This window comes from Macrotis lagotis, chromosome 1 (assembly GCF_037893015.1).
Source record: "Macrotis lagotis isolate mMagLag1 chromosome 1, bilby.v1.9.chrom.fasta, whole genome shotgun sequence".
In the NCBI taxonomy this organism is placed as follows: Eukaryota; Metazoa; Chordata; class Mammalia; order Peramelemorphia; family Peramelidae; genus Macrotis; species Macrotis lagotis.
The window spans coordinates 34,296,660-34,311,156 of NC_133658.1; the positions used below are offsets into that span (position 1 = coordinate 34,296,660).

General features: G+C 38.5%; 1 protein-coding gene across 9 annotated transcripts in view; it reads right to left on the bottom strand.

The window, feature by feature from the left end:
* The window catches only part of ST3GAL5 (ST3 beta-galactoside alpha-2,3-sialyltransferase 5), a 74,031-nt gene that overhangs the window by 48,153 nt on the left and 11,381 nt on the right, over positions 1-14,497 (bottom strand). For 4 of the 9 annotated variants that reach the window (XM_074196619.1, XM_074196625.1, XM_074196660.1 and 1 more), the window contains one exon: positions 9,247-9,319. The exons of 4 other annotated variants lie outside the window; for them this stretch is intronic. In XM_074196619.1, the coding sequence (XP_074052720.1) occupies positions 9,247-9,319 (73 nt within the window). Of the gene's footprint in view, positions 1-9,246; positions 9,717-14,497 lie in introns of those variants that run through there. One more of the 9 variants, XM_074196650.1, reaches the window with a different exon arrangement.

Here is a 14,497-nt window from a genome sequence, read left to right on the forward strand (position 1 = left end):
GTTGAAAAAATAGGTAATGATCAAAAACAACTATAATACTTGAATTATTTTGTATTTTATTAAATACTGTAGAGATCCATACATTTTAAAATAGTAATATAACTGGAAGACATTTCTTATTCAACCTGCAGAAGATATTACTGAGAGCTCAGGCACAGAGTAAACATTATCTAAATGTTGGATATTATCGTATTATTATCATTATTATCATTTCTCTGCTTAGTCATTTAATGAAATAGGTCCTTTTAAATGAACTCTAGCTCCTATAGGTTGGGAACCACTCATTTAAGGGATGAAAGTACTATTTTCAGGAAGTTGTAGAAAGTGTGATGGTGGGAGTCAGGGAAGCAGGAAAATGGCAAGTGAAAACCCCTGTTATTTTCACCTTGAAAGGATCATTGGATGATAGATTTAGAGTTGAATAGAGCCTTAGAAATCATTAAGTCCAACCCCCTCACCTTGAAGATGAAGAATCTGAGACACTAAGAGTTAATTGTTTAGTCACATAGCTTTGCGTGTGTGTGTGTGTGTGTGTGTGTGTGTGTGAATTTTCATTTTTTTTTTTTTTCAAATTAAAGCCAGTAACATGGATAAGGAAAATAATCCCTATATTAGAATGAATGTCAAGCCTCTATTCCCTCAGCTTCCACTGAACTCCAAAAGAATATTTCTAATTCTCATTCAGGGAAATGAGTTTTTTTAGCCCAACAAATAAAACTAAATATGTGAAATGAGGCTCAAAAGTCACTCTGCCTATATCATTGGGCCGTTTCAATCAATCCATCAACAAACATTGATTAAGTCCCTTCTCTGCACCAAGCCTTGAGCTGAGCACTGGAGATATAAAATCTCCACAGGTCTCTGCTCTACAGGACCTCACATTTTAATGGAAGAGTCAGAATATAGACATCAGAACACACAAGATCTCTCTAGAGACAATGGATGGTCCCTTCTCCAAGGGATGGCACTAGTAGCTCATAAGAAGGCTGCTGGGACTTCTGGATAAGATGGTTACCCAAAAAGAGGCAAACCATCAAAAACCTAAAATCTGTACCAGACTGAATATTGATGAAGAAATACAGTGAGCAAACTAATGATTTTGTTCTCCCCAGGACTGCTCAAAAATTTAGCCAGAATCCCCAGTAGAAAAGGGGACCATTGGCAAAACTTGTGCCAAAGAAAGTAAATAAAGTAGCAGTCTCTCAGTAGGACTCAAGAAGGACCAAAGTCACAAGAGCAAGAGTCTATAGGTATTAAGAGTAGAGGGTCCTCTGGGAAAGCCCCAGGATAAGTCAGAAAATCCCAGATGGGAATTCAGATGGGAGCAGCATGTCCAAAGCAGAATGGGAGTACTCAGACCAGACCAGGGACTACAAGGTCCCTACCATTCTGTTCCACAACATCAGAAAAGGTATTAAAGATTCAGCCCTCAAAGTGGGGGAAGTACTGAGAATTAGAGGTCACCACTGACACCCAGGAGATCCAAATCAAGACCAAACAGACTAATCAATCCCCCACAAATGTACAGCATGGAGAGGACCCTGGACCTGGTACAAAGTTTCAATTCAGAATAGAAGTTGAAATTATAAGCAAATCAAAGAATAACTATATTTCAAAATTCAATATCTTTCAAAAATTATATCCAAGTCTAGAAATTACAAGAAAGCAATAAGAAACTCCCTAACAACTAGAATCAGAGATGCAAAAAAAAAAAAAAATGGACTTTTCACAAAGCAAAAATGAATATCTAAAAAAAGGAAGCAAGAAATTTGTTTTTGTTTTTTGTTTTTTCAAGGCAAATGGGGTTAAGTGGCTTGCCCAGGGCCACACAGCTAGGTCCTTATTAAGTGTCTGGGCCGGATTTGAACTCAGGTACTCCTGACTCCAGGGCAGTGCTCTCTCCACTATGCCACCTAGCTGCCCCCCCCCTTTTTTAGGTTTTAAGAAATTTTTAAAATAAAAAAGTCTCTGGAGAAAACAATTAGAAAAAGGATAAAAGTTTAGAATATAAAGGAGTTAACTTTAAATGGAATCCTTGGAAGCTAGACTAATCAAACATAAATTAATGCTTTTATGGGAGCAAGACATATAATAGAATAGACTGCAATGACTATAAAAGTAGAAGAAAATATAAGAAATTCTATGTCAAAAACAAATGACTAGGATAATTTGTCAAGGAGAAAATTTAAGAATTAAAGACCCCCCCCAAAATAACAATTTTCAAAAAAGAGTCTGAACACTATATTTCAGGAAATCATAAATAAAAGCTGCCCAGCTCTATAAAAGCCAGAGGGCAAAGATAGTGTCCACCAATCACCTCCTGAAAGGAATTGAAAAAAGAAAAGGTCATAGAAATGTCCTAATGCAAAATCCAGAGCTTCTGGATCAAAGAAAAAAACGTTGGCCAATATTCAGAAAGGAGTAGCTACTCCAAGAATCCAAAACCAGGATCACACAAGATCTGGCAACTTCTAAAAAACAAACAAAAGATGATCTTAGACTACAATAATCCAAGAGGCTTTTGACCAAGAAGAACTTGCCTTACAAAGCGGACCCTAATTCCACAGGAGAAAAAGTAATTCTTTAATAAAACAGAGGTTATTCTTGTTCAGCCATGTCCAACTGGGTTTTGGGGGTTTTCTTATAAAGATGCTAGAGTGGTTGGCCATTGCCTTCTCCAGCTCATTTCACAGAAAAGGAACTGAGGCAAACAGTATCATACGAATATCAAGCGTCTCAAGTCAGATTTAAGCTCAGGTCTTCCTGACCACAGGTCCAAAGTTTTAAAGACTGTCATCAGAGTAGAGAATTGTGGGGCGGGGATTATTTGTTGTTATTCTTCTTGTTGTTTTGCAAGGCAATGGGTTAAGTGACTTGCCCAACCAAATGTCAGGCAGCTAAGAAAGTATTAGGTATCTGAGGCCGCATTTGAACTCAGGTCCTCCTGATACCAGGGCTGGTTCACTGCACCATCCAGTGGCCCCAATTTCTATCATTTCTGATGAAAAAAGCTCAGAGCCTGTGTAGGGACTGAGGAGATAGAGGAAAAATAAGAACAAAAGTTCAGAGAAACCTAGAAAGATTAATATATGTAGGAAGATGCTGTATGATGATCTAGAACTAACATTTTGATGGGGGGGGAGAACCCAAGAATCATCAGAATCTCAATGTTTCCAAAGGATATTGAAGGGGTTAAATAAAAGAGGACCTTGGTATGGATTAAGTTGGTTAGTTTTAAAGATTTGAAGAGGAAAAAGAGAAAGGAAAATAAAGGGAGAAATGCATGACTGTAGAAAGAAGGAAGCTGGACTTTATCCATGGGGTGCATGAGACTCAGGTGATCTTGAAGAGGAAATGGAAGGGAGAAATTAGAATAAGAAGAAGTAGAAACAAAGTTAGAAACTAAGTGAATGCCCTTCAGTTGTGGAATGGCTGAACAAATGGAGACACAACTTCTAATAGAATAGCGATGGGTACAGAAAGTACAGAAACACAAGCAGTTTTGGACCTAGCCATTATGTGTATTTATTTTTCCTGACTATCCATATTTGTTTTAAATAAAGGGTTTCTCTCTATCTCAACTGGGCAGGGTGGATTTGGGTTAGCAAAGGTGATGACACACAAAAAAGTCATTCTTAAAATTCACAGAAGGTAACATGAGGAAGCTACAGTTTTCAAAATAACATGGGATTCTTTTTTTAAAAAAGTATTGTAAATATTCAGTTTCACATACAATTCCATTTTATGTTCTGTTATGTACACAGAAATGTTCTTTTTTTTGTTAAGTTCAAAATAAACATAAGATTAATAAGGTATTAAACATCACTTTCCCAATCCAAAAATAAACAAAAAAAAAAAAGAAAGCTCATGTAATAGGTGGTACTTGAGTTGATGAGTCTTCGAGTATAAGAATTAGGAAATGGGCAGAACATTCAAAGCATTAGAAAGAGCCATTGGGAAATTAAGAAGATTGGAAATGGAAAAGCAAAAGGAATAATAACATGTCTAAATACTTGAATTCATGGAAAATAGAATGTATGAAGCTTGAAAATGTAGGAAATGGCCAGGTTATGGAGAATTTTAAATGCCAAATGACAGACTCCATATTCAATGCTGGAAGTATTAGGTAGTCAGCAGAGTTTATTAGGAGGGAGGGAGAAAGACAGAGAGAAAGAGAGAGAGAGAGAGAGAGAGAGAGAGAGAGAGAGAGAGAGAGATCTCCAGTTTAGAAAACTCAGGAAAGCTGGTTTTGAAGGTGGGAAAGAATTAAGACAAGGAGACCATTTAGAATACCACTGCACAAAAACTTTCTGCATGTAGAGAAGGGCATGTGTGTAAGACATGTGATAGAGAGAGAAATGTCAAGTTTTGTTATCTGTCTGAGACAGAAGAGGCAAACATGACACTAATGTTATAAACCTGGATCCCTGGAAGAGGGAAGGTGATCTCCTTGATGGTATTATAGAAGTTCAAAAAAAAAGTTTAGGAAAAAAGTGAATTATGTGTTCAATTTGAGAGGGATTTGGGGGCTTTTAGTTCAAAACATTAGGACTGGATAAATAGTTCTAAAAATTGTGTACATAAAAATGAATTCATTAGACCTGATACAGAGATCGTCAAATGAGGGAGCATAGAAAGAAAAAGAGAGGACCCAGAGAAGGATGTGTCAATTGGATTTAAAGTACCCATAGCAGGGTTTGACTTGACAAGAAGAGCCATCTCATCCTTGGAGACTAGAGGGAAGAAAGAGATAGTGGGAGATAATGTACCAGGAATATAAGATGAGGAGTGAAGACAAGGCTTTTTATGAAATGGTCTTAATTTGAGGGAGAGGGGGCAAAGTATGAGCCAGATCTTGAGTTCATTGAACGAGAAGAGAGAATGTTCTGGGAATCAGTGGTTAGCTACCAGATCTGGGCTAAGTGATGAATTTAGATTGAATGAACCTCAATGCTGAGTAATGTTGGAGGGAAAATCTGAAAGAGGCAATGGGGAACAAAGAGTCTTCTGACTCCACCACAATGACCAATGAGTTAGGAAATATGAAAGAAGTTCAAGAAGTTCTGGTAAAGATAGCCAGAGAGGACTTGATGTTAAAAGGAAGACAATTTTCAATGGTTGCTAACAGCTGGAAGAAATGAAAGAGACAAATTTAAAATAAAAGCAAATTAGTTACTTATGGAGCAGGCATTTTAGAGGGCACAATGGATTGAGTAGGCATCTCTAGAGTACAACACTGAGAGGATAGAGAAGATAAGAATGAAGTCTGGGGAAGGAATTTGTGTTTTGGCAGATGGAACTTCAATATCACAAGAATGGGGAGAGTAATAAAGGGAGGGGAGTATGCTAATCATTGGTGAAGAACAGTGAGGTCCACCAATGAAGACAAGTTTGAGGAAAAACATTGTGTAAGGTGGGCACTGTGTAATTTAGAGGCAGCTGTGCTATACTCTAAAGAACACTAGATTCAGGGCCAGAAGACAGAGATTTGTGCCTCCATTTTGTTGTTCAGATGTTGTCAGGTCCAAAGATACTGGAGGTGCCATTTCCTTCCCCTGCTCATTTTACAGATGAGGAAAGGAAAGTAAACAGGGTAAACTTATACCGGTTATTGTATAACAGAGGTAGAATTCAAATCTACAATCAACCTGACTCCAAATCCAACACACTATCCTCTTTGACAAAGGTGTCAAAACCAATCTGCCCTGCAGCACTCTTAAACACAGCCAGAATAAGATTAAAATATAATCAGGAAATGTTTGACAAAATAAATAAAAATACAATAAACCAGAAAAAATATTAATTTGTGGTTTCCTAAGTCAATCTACAGTCTGCAGGGATCCATTTCCATTTGAGTTCTGCTACAGCTCTATGCCATATTAAATCAATGACAGGTTTTAAAAGCTACTTTTAAAGACACATTTTATTAATCTTACTCTTGGAGTCCTGTATCAAGTTATTTTGTATGCTTTTTGTTTGTTTTTTAAATTTGGACTGGGGTCAGTCCTATTTAGGAAATTAGATGCTGTTGTAGTCCTTGCTCCTGGGGAAGCTGAGGCTACAGTGGGGCCACCAGGCTGCCTAAGGAGAAGCCAGAGGCCCAGGTCAAAACTCTATGCCATTCAGAAATAGAATGGGGTCTGTGAGAGGTCATTGACCATGGTTGAGATTCGGAAATTTTGTCTCAAAAAAAAAAAGATAGTGAAAAGGAAGAAAATAAATGTAATCAATAAAGAAATTAAATTATTTATCGAAAGTCAAATATTAACATATTTTCTGGTTATCGATTGACTTTTATAGGGCAGGTGGGTTCAGCTGTCCCAGTGAAACCTAAGGGTGGGGCAGGAAGGAGATACTGCATTAGGGAACACAAAGCTTCCTTATAAGCCATTATTCTCAGCAGACACATTAGACTCAGGAACAAGACCACTCAATCTCAATAGCATTTTTCTCTTCTAATCCCCAGCACCTCTCATCGGGGTACCAGACAGTGGCCATTCTAGTATCTTCAATGGAAGTGGGTATATTTGTCATCAACCCTCTCCCAGCTCACATCCCTAGAATGAGATATCTTCTAACCTCCTATGTAATGCCTGGAGTTTCTTAATATTCCTATAATTGAACAACTCTCCAACATAGTAGATTACAGACAGTCCCTTAATTTGATGTGTCTGAGAGCTGCTGTTACTGACTTGGAAAACTAGAGTAGAAATTCTTAACCTGGTATTGATGTGTTATTTTTAAAAATGACTCCATTTCAATATAATTGGTTTCATTTTTAATCTTTATGCATTTAAAAATTATACTGAGAAGGGATCCATGGGCTTCAACCAGAGGGGGTCATGACCCAGAAAGGGAACAGATCCCATTTCTACAGAGTCATATTTAAGATACCGCTGGCTCTGGGCTAGTCTAAGCTCCAGATCTCAAGGCTTCATGTCATCCCTGTAATGGGAAATGGCTAAACCAGGAAGGGTGCAATGATATAGTTTCCTTTTTCAAGAGATTCAAAAGTTTAGTCAATTGTGAATGGGCAGTAGAAAACTAACAGTAACTGTTTTCATGAGCCCAATACTTTGCCCTCTTCCCTTTCCTCCACCTCCCTCCCCACCCAAACTCTGACCCTGGGGCAAACGAAAACTTGTGGGTGACTCCTGATTAGAGTGCTGGGAGGATCAACCCTTTAATTTATGGGATTTACACTACTCGCTCTGCAGTACCATTCATGGGTCAGGCAACATATGACAGCCTCAGAAATTCACGAGGGCTGGAGATTTGGAAATGGAAGACTTTAGCAGGGACTTGAGTTGAGCAGAAAAAGGGGAGTCTCACTTCTGATCACAGAGTTAATCAAAGACAGCTGGAATGCCCGTGTTAGGCATCAAGTCCAACACCCTCATTTTAAAAATGGAAGAAAAGGGGCCTTTGATTTGGTTAAATGACCACTCCAGGATCAGACACACCAGCCGCCAACAGAGCCAAATCTTAGATTTTGTGACTCCAGGCACAGGAAGAGCAAAGGTGTATTTGATACAAGATTTAGAGCACTGAATTCACAGCCCCTCCCCACCACGGCACCTGTCTTTCCACAGGCCCTCTAATATGGACTGTCTCCCTTTTAACATCTGTGTTAATCTGTTGGATGGGGGAGGGGGTGAAACCTCAGCTGTTCTGTTTTGCATTTATCTTAGAGATTTAGGGCTGTTAATTGTTTGCAAGTCTTTTTTTGAAGAACTCTTGGTTCCTTATTCATTAGGGAATGAGTTGTGGTATGATTTATTTGTCTAAGTCCACATTACAACATGGATACAGTCAAAGGTGTTGATATAACAAGCAAAAAAAAATGAAGTTGGTGCTAGGGAGAAAACATGCTAAAAACGGACTTTTGGGAATGTTTCCATTTTTGTGATGTTGTAATGTGCTGAAAATGTGTGCTACCCATAAAAATTCTAAATAGCTATTCACTTAAACTTGGAAACAGAATTTTCTAACTCTTATAAATTAAAAAAATACTCCAAGGGAAAAGTTTCCGTAGGTTTTGAGCCCATTTGTGAACAATGTGAAATATCGTTCATGCAACATCTTCGTATGAGTTCACCAGCTGGTTGGTATCAGGAAGAGTGGAAACGTACTTGGCGGATTCCCCAAAGGCCTCTGCCTCTTAATGACTATCAGGATTTACTAGGTATGGCCAGCAGGATACATCTTCCTTTTAGAGTTTTGTCAAGTGGTTCCCCCCCCCCCCCATTTAGGACACATATTAAAACTAAGTACAGAAATAAATTAGCCGGTCACAATGGAGCCTCTCACTCAGTCAATGGGGAGAGATGGAGGCTGGTGGATCTCGGGGGCTTAGTTAGGAGTTCTGAGCTGCAGGAGACCACATCAAGTGTAGCGTGAATCAGGGGATCACCAGACCAGCCCAGGCCAGAAACCAAACAGGTCTCAGCTCCATAGTTGGTCAGAGTGGGACCAAGGCCTGCCCTTCAAATCTACCTGAAATAGGAAGGCGTGACCTTTTTTTCTTAAAGAAAAAAACTAAACTTTAAATCATGTACATGGAGTGTGTTCAAAGGTTTGAAGTCCAATTGTCTAGGATACATGGTGTCATATCCTATCTATCATTTGGGCTGATGGATTAATTATAAACTTCCCAAGGTCACATATTGTCTATACCTCCTCCACCTACTCAGGCCAGCATTCAAGGAAAAGCCTAGCTGTTTCATACTATTAGATCACCTAGGATCCAGTCATCACCATATAGTTACAATTTTCCTCTCACCCTCTGCCCTCTTCTTGGGCACAAAATTCAGCAGTGCCCTGTCCCCCAGTGGGGGAGGGGGAGGGAAGGGTTGGAGAGTAGTTTTTACAATGATTTTTATTTCATTCATGACACAGATTGCCAGAGAGAGGCACTATCTCAGAAAATAATTACAGGAAATGGGATGTTTATGAGTAATATGTGGGGAAAGGCATTAACCCTTCTTCATTAAAACCCTCCTGAAACTCCCAATATTTGAGGGACATTTCTAAGGGGTTTCTTTGCACGGATGCTCTCTCTCCTCTCAATGGAAGTCAGCAATCCTTTACGGTTCTGCCTATTGAAGGGGAGGAGGGGCAGAGGACACAAATACTAGTTTCTCATTCTGACTTGAAATTTTGTCTCAACCAATCTATTTCTAATACCCTCTCAGCTTCCACTATCTATCATAGACTGAATAACCATCATGCACAGTCTTTACTTACCAAGTATGGGAGAAATCTTTGGCAACACAAGGAAGGTCCAACCACTGTCCTGTCTTGTACAGTCATCCTTTCTCTGAAAGCATATATTCTTCTCTCAGTCAAATGCCCCAATTCAAATAAAAATCGAATGCATTGGTGTCAACCAGGGGCCCATACCCCAGCTACCAGTTCCCAGCTGCCACCAACTGAATCCCTTCTAACACTCTTCCAACACTGGTTTCTTTTGATAAGACTTTGGACCCTCTGGCAAGGCTCACTGCCTTCCTCTCACTCGGGGCTCTTCCCTAATAATCAGATAAGTAGAATAATGGAGCCCCAGAATGGCAAGACCTGGTATCTTGCCAGACAACCGGGTAACTATGGACCACCATCTCTTAGAATACCCAGTTTTTTTGAAACATAACACAGGTATTAGGCATAAAGCTATGGGCACTGTAGCTCCTGTTACTGGGGAGGCTGAAGCTGATGAATTGCTTGAGCTCGGGAGCTCTGAGGGACAATAGGCTAAACTGATTGCCTGTTCACAACACATGTTACATCAAGATATTTGATGACACTCCCCCCCCACCCACCCAAGAGTAGGGGTCACCAGGCTGCCTAAGGAAGGGTCAACTGGCCAAGGTCAGAAACATGGCAGGTCTGATTTCCCCGTCTATCAATCCCAATCAAATAAGTACAAGGAAAAATGCTTTGCAAACCTTAAGGCACTATATAAATGCTAGCAATTACTGTTACTACTACTGAGACAGAGTCTAAGAGTGGCCTGTACACTTTTAGGCAAGATACGGAGACTCTATCAGAAAAGGAGAAAAGGAAGGAAAGAGAAGGGAAAGAGAAAGGGAAGGGGAAAGGTGAAGAAAAGAGAAAAAAAGGGAAAAGCCTTAATCCAAGGGCTCTGATCCAAGTCAATTTGGTGATGTTGGATGGATCATTTAATCTTTCTGAGCCTTGCTTTTCTAATCAGCAAAATGAAAATGCTAATAATACTTGTCAATGTTTAGCTCAGAGTTCTTTGCAAAACTGTTAAATATGAATTCCCATTATTACTCTGTGTATTTTTCTTTCTTTTCTTTTTTTTGGCAAGGCAATGGGGTTAAGTGGCTTGCCCAAGGCCACACAGCTAGGTCATTATTAAGTGTCTGAGGCTGGATTTGAACTCAGATACTCCTGACTCCAGGGCCAGTGCTCTATCCACTGTGCCACCTAGCTGCCCCTACTCTATGTATTTCTGAAGCATGATGATGCAGAAGACAATCAGTACCTGCCTACAAAATAGGAAGAAATGGACTTTAATGATGACCTGGAATATGTCGATCAGATGCCAGAGGAAAGGGATGAAATAATAAGAGGAGAGGAGAAAAACATACAAAGTTAAGGAAGATGAAATAATCAAATCTGTCCAAGATGAGATCTGAAAAATAATTTTCATCACACCAACCCCACCCCTCTGTGCTTCCCATGGAGCCTCCTGAGGCAGTCCCTCCCACTTTGGACAGTTCTATTTCTTAGAATAGTTTTCTCCTTAAATCAGCCTTAAGGCAACTTACACCCACTGGTCTTACTTCTGCCCTCTGAAGTCAAAAAAACAAGTCTATTTTTCCCATATGACAGCTCTTCCAAAGTTTGGAGACTCCATCCCTTTCCCTGTTCTCCTAATGAATACTTTTCAATTTACCATCTCATATCTTGGATTATCTCTTCTTCAAAATCCCTATTTGCCTGCAACCTTTCTAATATGTAGTGTTTAGTACATACATAGTACTCTAGAAGTGGTATGACCAGGACAGAATACAATGGGCCTATCATCTCCTTTGTTCAGAGCACTTGAACTTGGCTTCTCTTAATTATAACAAAACTGAGTAGTATTGGTCGTGTGTGTGTGTGTGTGTGTGTGTGTGTGTGTGTCTGTCTGTCTTTCTGTCTATTTGTCTTTCTGTTAGACATATTGAATAGGTAGCCTAATAATAGCCCTAGATCTTTTTCACATCCATAAAATTTTTGCATTTTCCTCATTAAATCTGATTATATTTGATCAATCCATTAGTTGTCTGTTGAGCTCTTCCTACATCCTGACTCACTCAACCATCGTATTACCTATTTATCCCAGATACATGAAATCAAAACACTCAGGGAGCACCTTCAAGGGTTTCTTTGAAATCATTGCCTAACAAAAGAACACAAGGCCAAGGAAAGATCTGTGAAGTTCATTGCTAGTGATCATCCTCTCTGGTTGCCATCAATTTGACTGAAAACTCATCTTCCACGGCTAACTCCACTAAGCTATCTTCTAACGGAGAACTCAAATGAAATGTCTTCTCACTGCTGTCCTCACACTGAACAAAATCATGACTTGAAAAAAGAACATGACTGTCTTCAGGTTACCATATGGGTAGTGATTCTATTCTCAATACAACTAAATATAAAGAAGAGAAGAAATTAAAACAAAGCAAGAGAAGAAATGGGGGAAACTTTTATTCAGCTAAGATTTCCATCTTTAATTATTAAAACTCATCATAATTGAATTTAAGAATTTTATTGATGTTAAATTAAATTCTTACAAGTCTAACTCCATAATCTTCTGGTAATGCCATATGGCTGCATATCGTAGAATATCATATTCTCAATGGGATTAAAATGACAAATAATTCAAAGGAAGGAGAGCTCACCACCTTACAAAGCAGAGTAAAGATATATAATGGGTATAAGCAGCTCTTGCTTATTTTCCAATAGAGACTTTCCCTCAAAAAAGCACAACAGACATGTATGAGCAGATTTATTCAAAAGAAATACATGGGAGCAGCTAGGTGGCACGGTGGATAGAGAGAGCACTGGCCCTGGAGTCAGGAGTACCTGAGTTCAAATCCGGCCTCAGACACTTAATAATTGCCTACCTGTGTGGCCATGGGCAAGTCACTTAACCCCATTCCTTGCAAAAAACCTAAACAAAAGAAATACATGGAATACCCCAAAAAACACATGGAATGCCACTTCCCATTCTCTCTCATCTGTGTCTCTCTGTGGTTCTCTGTCTGACTCTGATGCTGTCTCTCACAAGAAGGATGGAGAAAATGGCAGACACAAGTCACACAATATGAGAAGGCATGAAGAGTTTACAACATGAAGAAATCCCAAATTTAAAGTATCTAGGAACAGTTCTTCATAGACTCTTTAAGACAGAAGGAACCTTACAAACCACCGGGTCTACAACTCTTAGACAAAACAAAATTCATCCATATGATACAACAAGAAAAGTAAAGCAAGACCTGAGTTCCAGTATTTGCTCATCATGCACTACATGATCCTGAATGACTTCAACCTGCCTGGGCCCCAATTTCCTACTTAGTAAACAGAAGAGTTGTACTTCAAATCTATGGTCTTGTCATCTCCAGCAAGGAGCCATCTCACATCCTCTGAACACCTCCATTGATCCAACTCTTATCATGCCCTAGGGGATCACTTCTATTGAAAGCTCATTCTATTTGGAAATGCTCTAATTATTAGCAGGATCTTTCTTATCATTGCCTAATATTTGCCTCACTGTAACTTCTACCCTTAGGTTCTAGTTAATTATGCAGTTTAAAATTTAAAAAAATGAATCTATTCTATGCAAGAGCTCTTCAAATATATCTGTGGAATAATCATGTCCTTCCTAAGTCACCTTGTAATTAAGTTAAAGATTTCTAGTTCCTTCTACCCTCCTGATATGGGACTGTTCTGAGTGGTCTCCCCCCCCCCCCCACCACCAGTTTTTACAAGGCAAAGGGTTAAGTGACTTGCCCAAAGTCATACAGCTGGGTAATTATTAAATGACTGAGGCTAGATTTGAACTCAGGTCCTCCTGTCTCCAGGGCCAGTGCTCTATCCACCATGCTACCTAGCTGCCCCTGTTCTGAGTGTTCTTGCCATTATTGTCTGTCCTCTGGATACACATCAGTTTGACAGTGGTTCTCATATGTTCCACAAACAGCAAAAATTCAAAGAAGTATCTTTCTGTGATAACAAAGAAATAAAAAAGATATTCACTGATTAAAAAATGACTAGATTATGGCACAGGAATGTTGACTGATTAATGTAATTAAAATATTATTATGTCACAAGAAAAAAATTCAGATAATCATAGGGAGATTTATACATGAATTGATCCAGGACAAAATAAACAGAACTGCATATATGAAAACTTTTTTTCATATATATATATATATATATATATGTATTCTGTGTATACATATCAGACTATAACAAAGTAAAATAAGGCAGATCAAGGAAGAAGTGATTATGATGAACTAGCACTGGAGAAACTATCAGAAAGGTATCCCTCCCTCTTCTTTATAGAGGTGGGAATCTAAATGTAGGGAATATCACATCTACTGTCAGATATGGTTGATTGATTTATTGGTGCTTTTTTTGAATTGTTTTTTCTCATTTCTTTTTTGTTTCAAAGGATGGTTCTCTGAGCAGAAGAAGGAAACATACATTGATATAAAAATAAACAATATCAAAAATAAGATTTTTAAAAATGTTCCTATTCATTTAGGCAGATAGGTGGCACAGTGAATAATAAAGCACTAGCCCTGGAGTCAGGAGGACCTGAGTTCAAATCTGACATCAAACACTTAATAACTACCTAATTGTGTGACCTTGGGCAAGTCACTTAACTTCATTGCTTTGCAAAAAACAAAAAAAAATGCTCCTCTTCAAACATAACACTAAGAATGTAATATTCCAGATTCCTAGGGATTTAATAATAGCTGTGCAATTGGGAGACAGAAGTTCAAACATTCAACTCTGATATTTAGTTTTGTGATCCTGGACAAATAATTTAACCTTGGAGAGCCTCAGTTTCCTCATCTGTAAAATGATGATCATTAGACTTGTACTACCTACCTCAAAAGGTAGTTACAAGGGAATATCTTTGTAAATTTTAAAGCAATATATAAATGAGAGTTAATATTATCTAACCGGGGGAATTCAGTAGGATTATCAATTCCCTCTTCTTGGATATTAGGGTTTTCTTTTTTATTTAGGGGACAGGTTAAAAAATGAATAAAGTCCATAATTCTGTTTATATTTTTGTTTGCCAAGTAACACTATTATTCATATTGAATTTGCTTTTGACTAAAATTTTCTTATATGATTTTCCTGACCACAATTGTCATCTTATATTAGTGCCTAAAACATAACTTTCCCCTACTCTTTTCCTTTCTTCAATCTCATTTATTCCTCCTTTTCTTTCCACCTTGAATAATTGTAA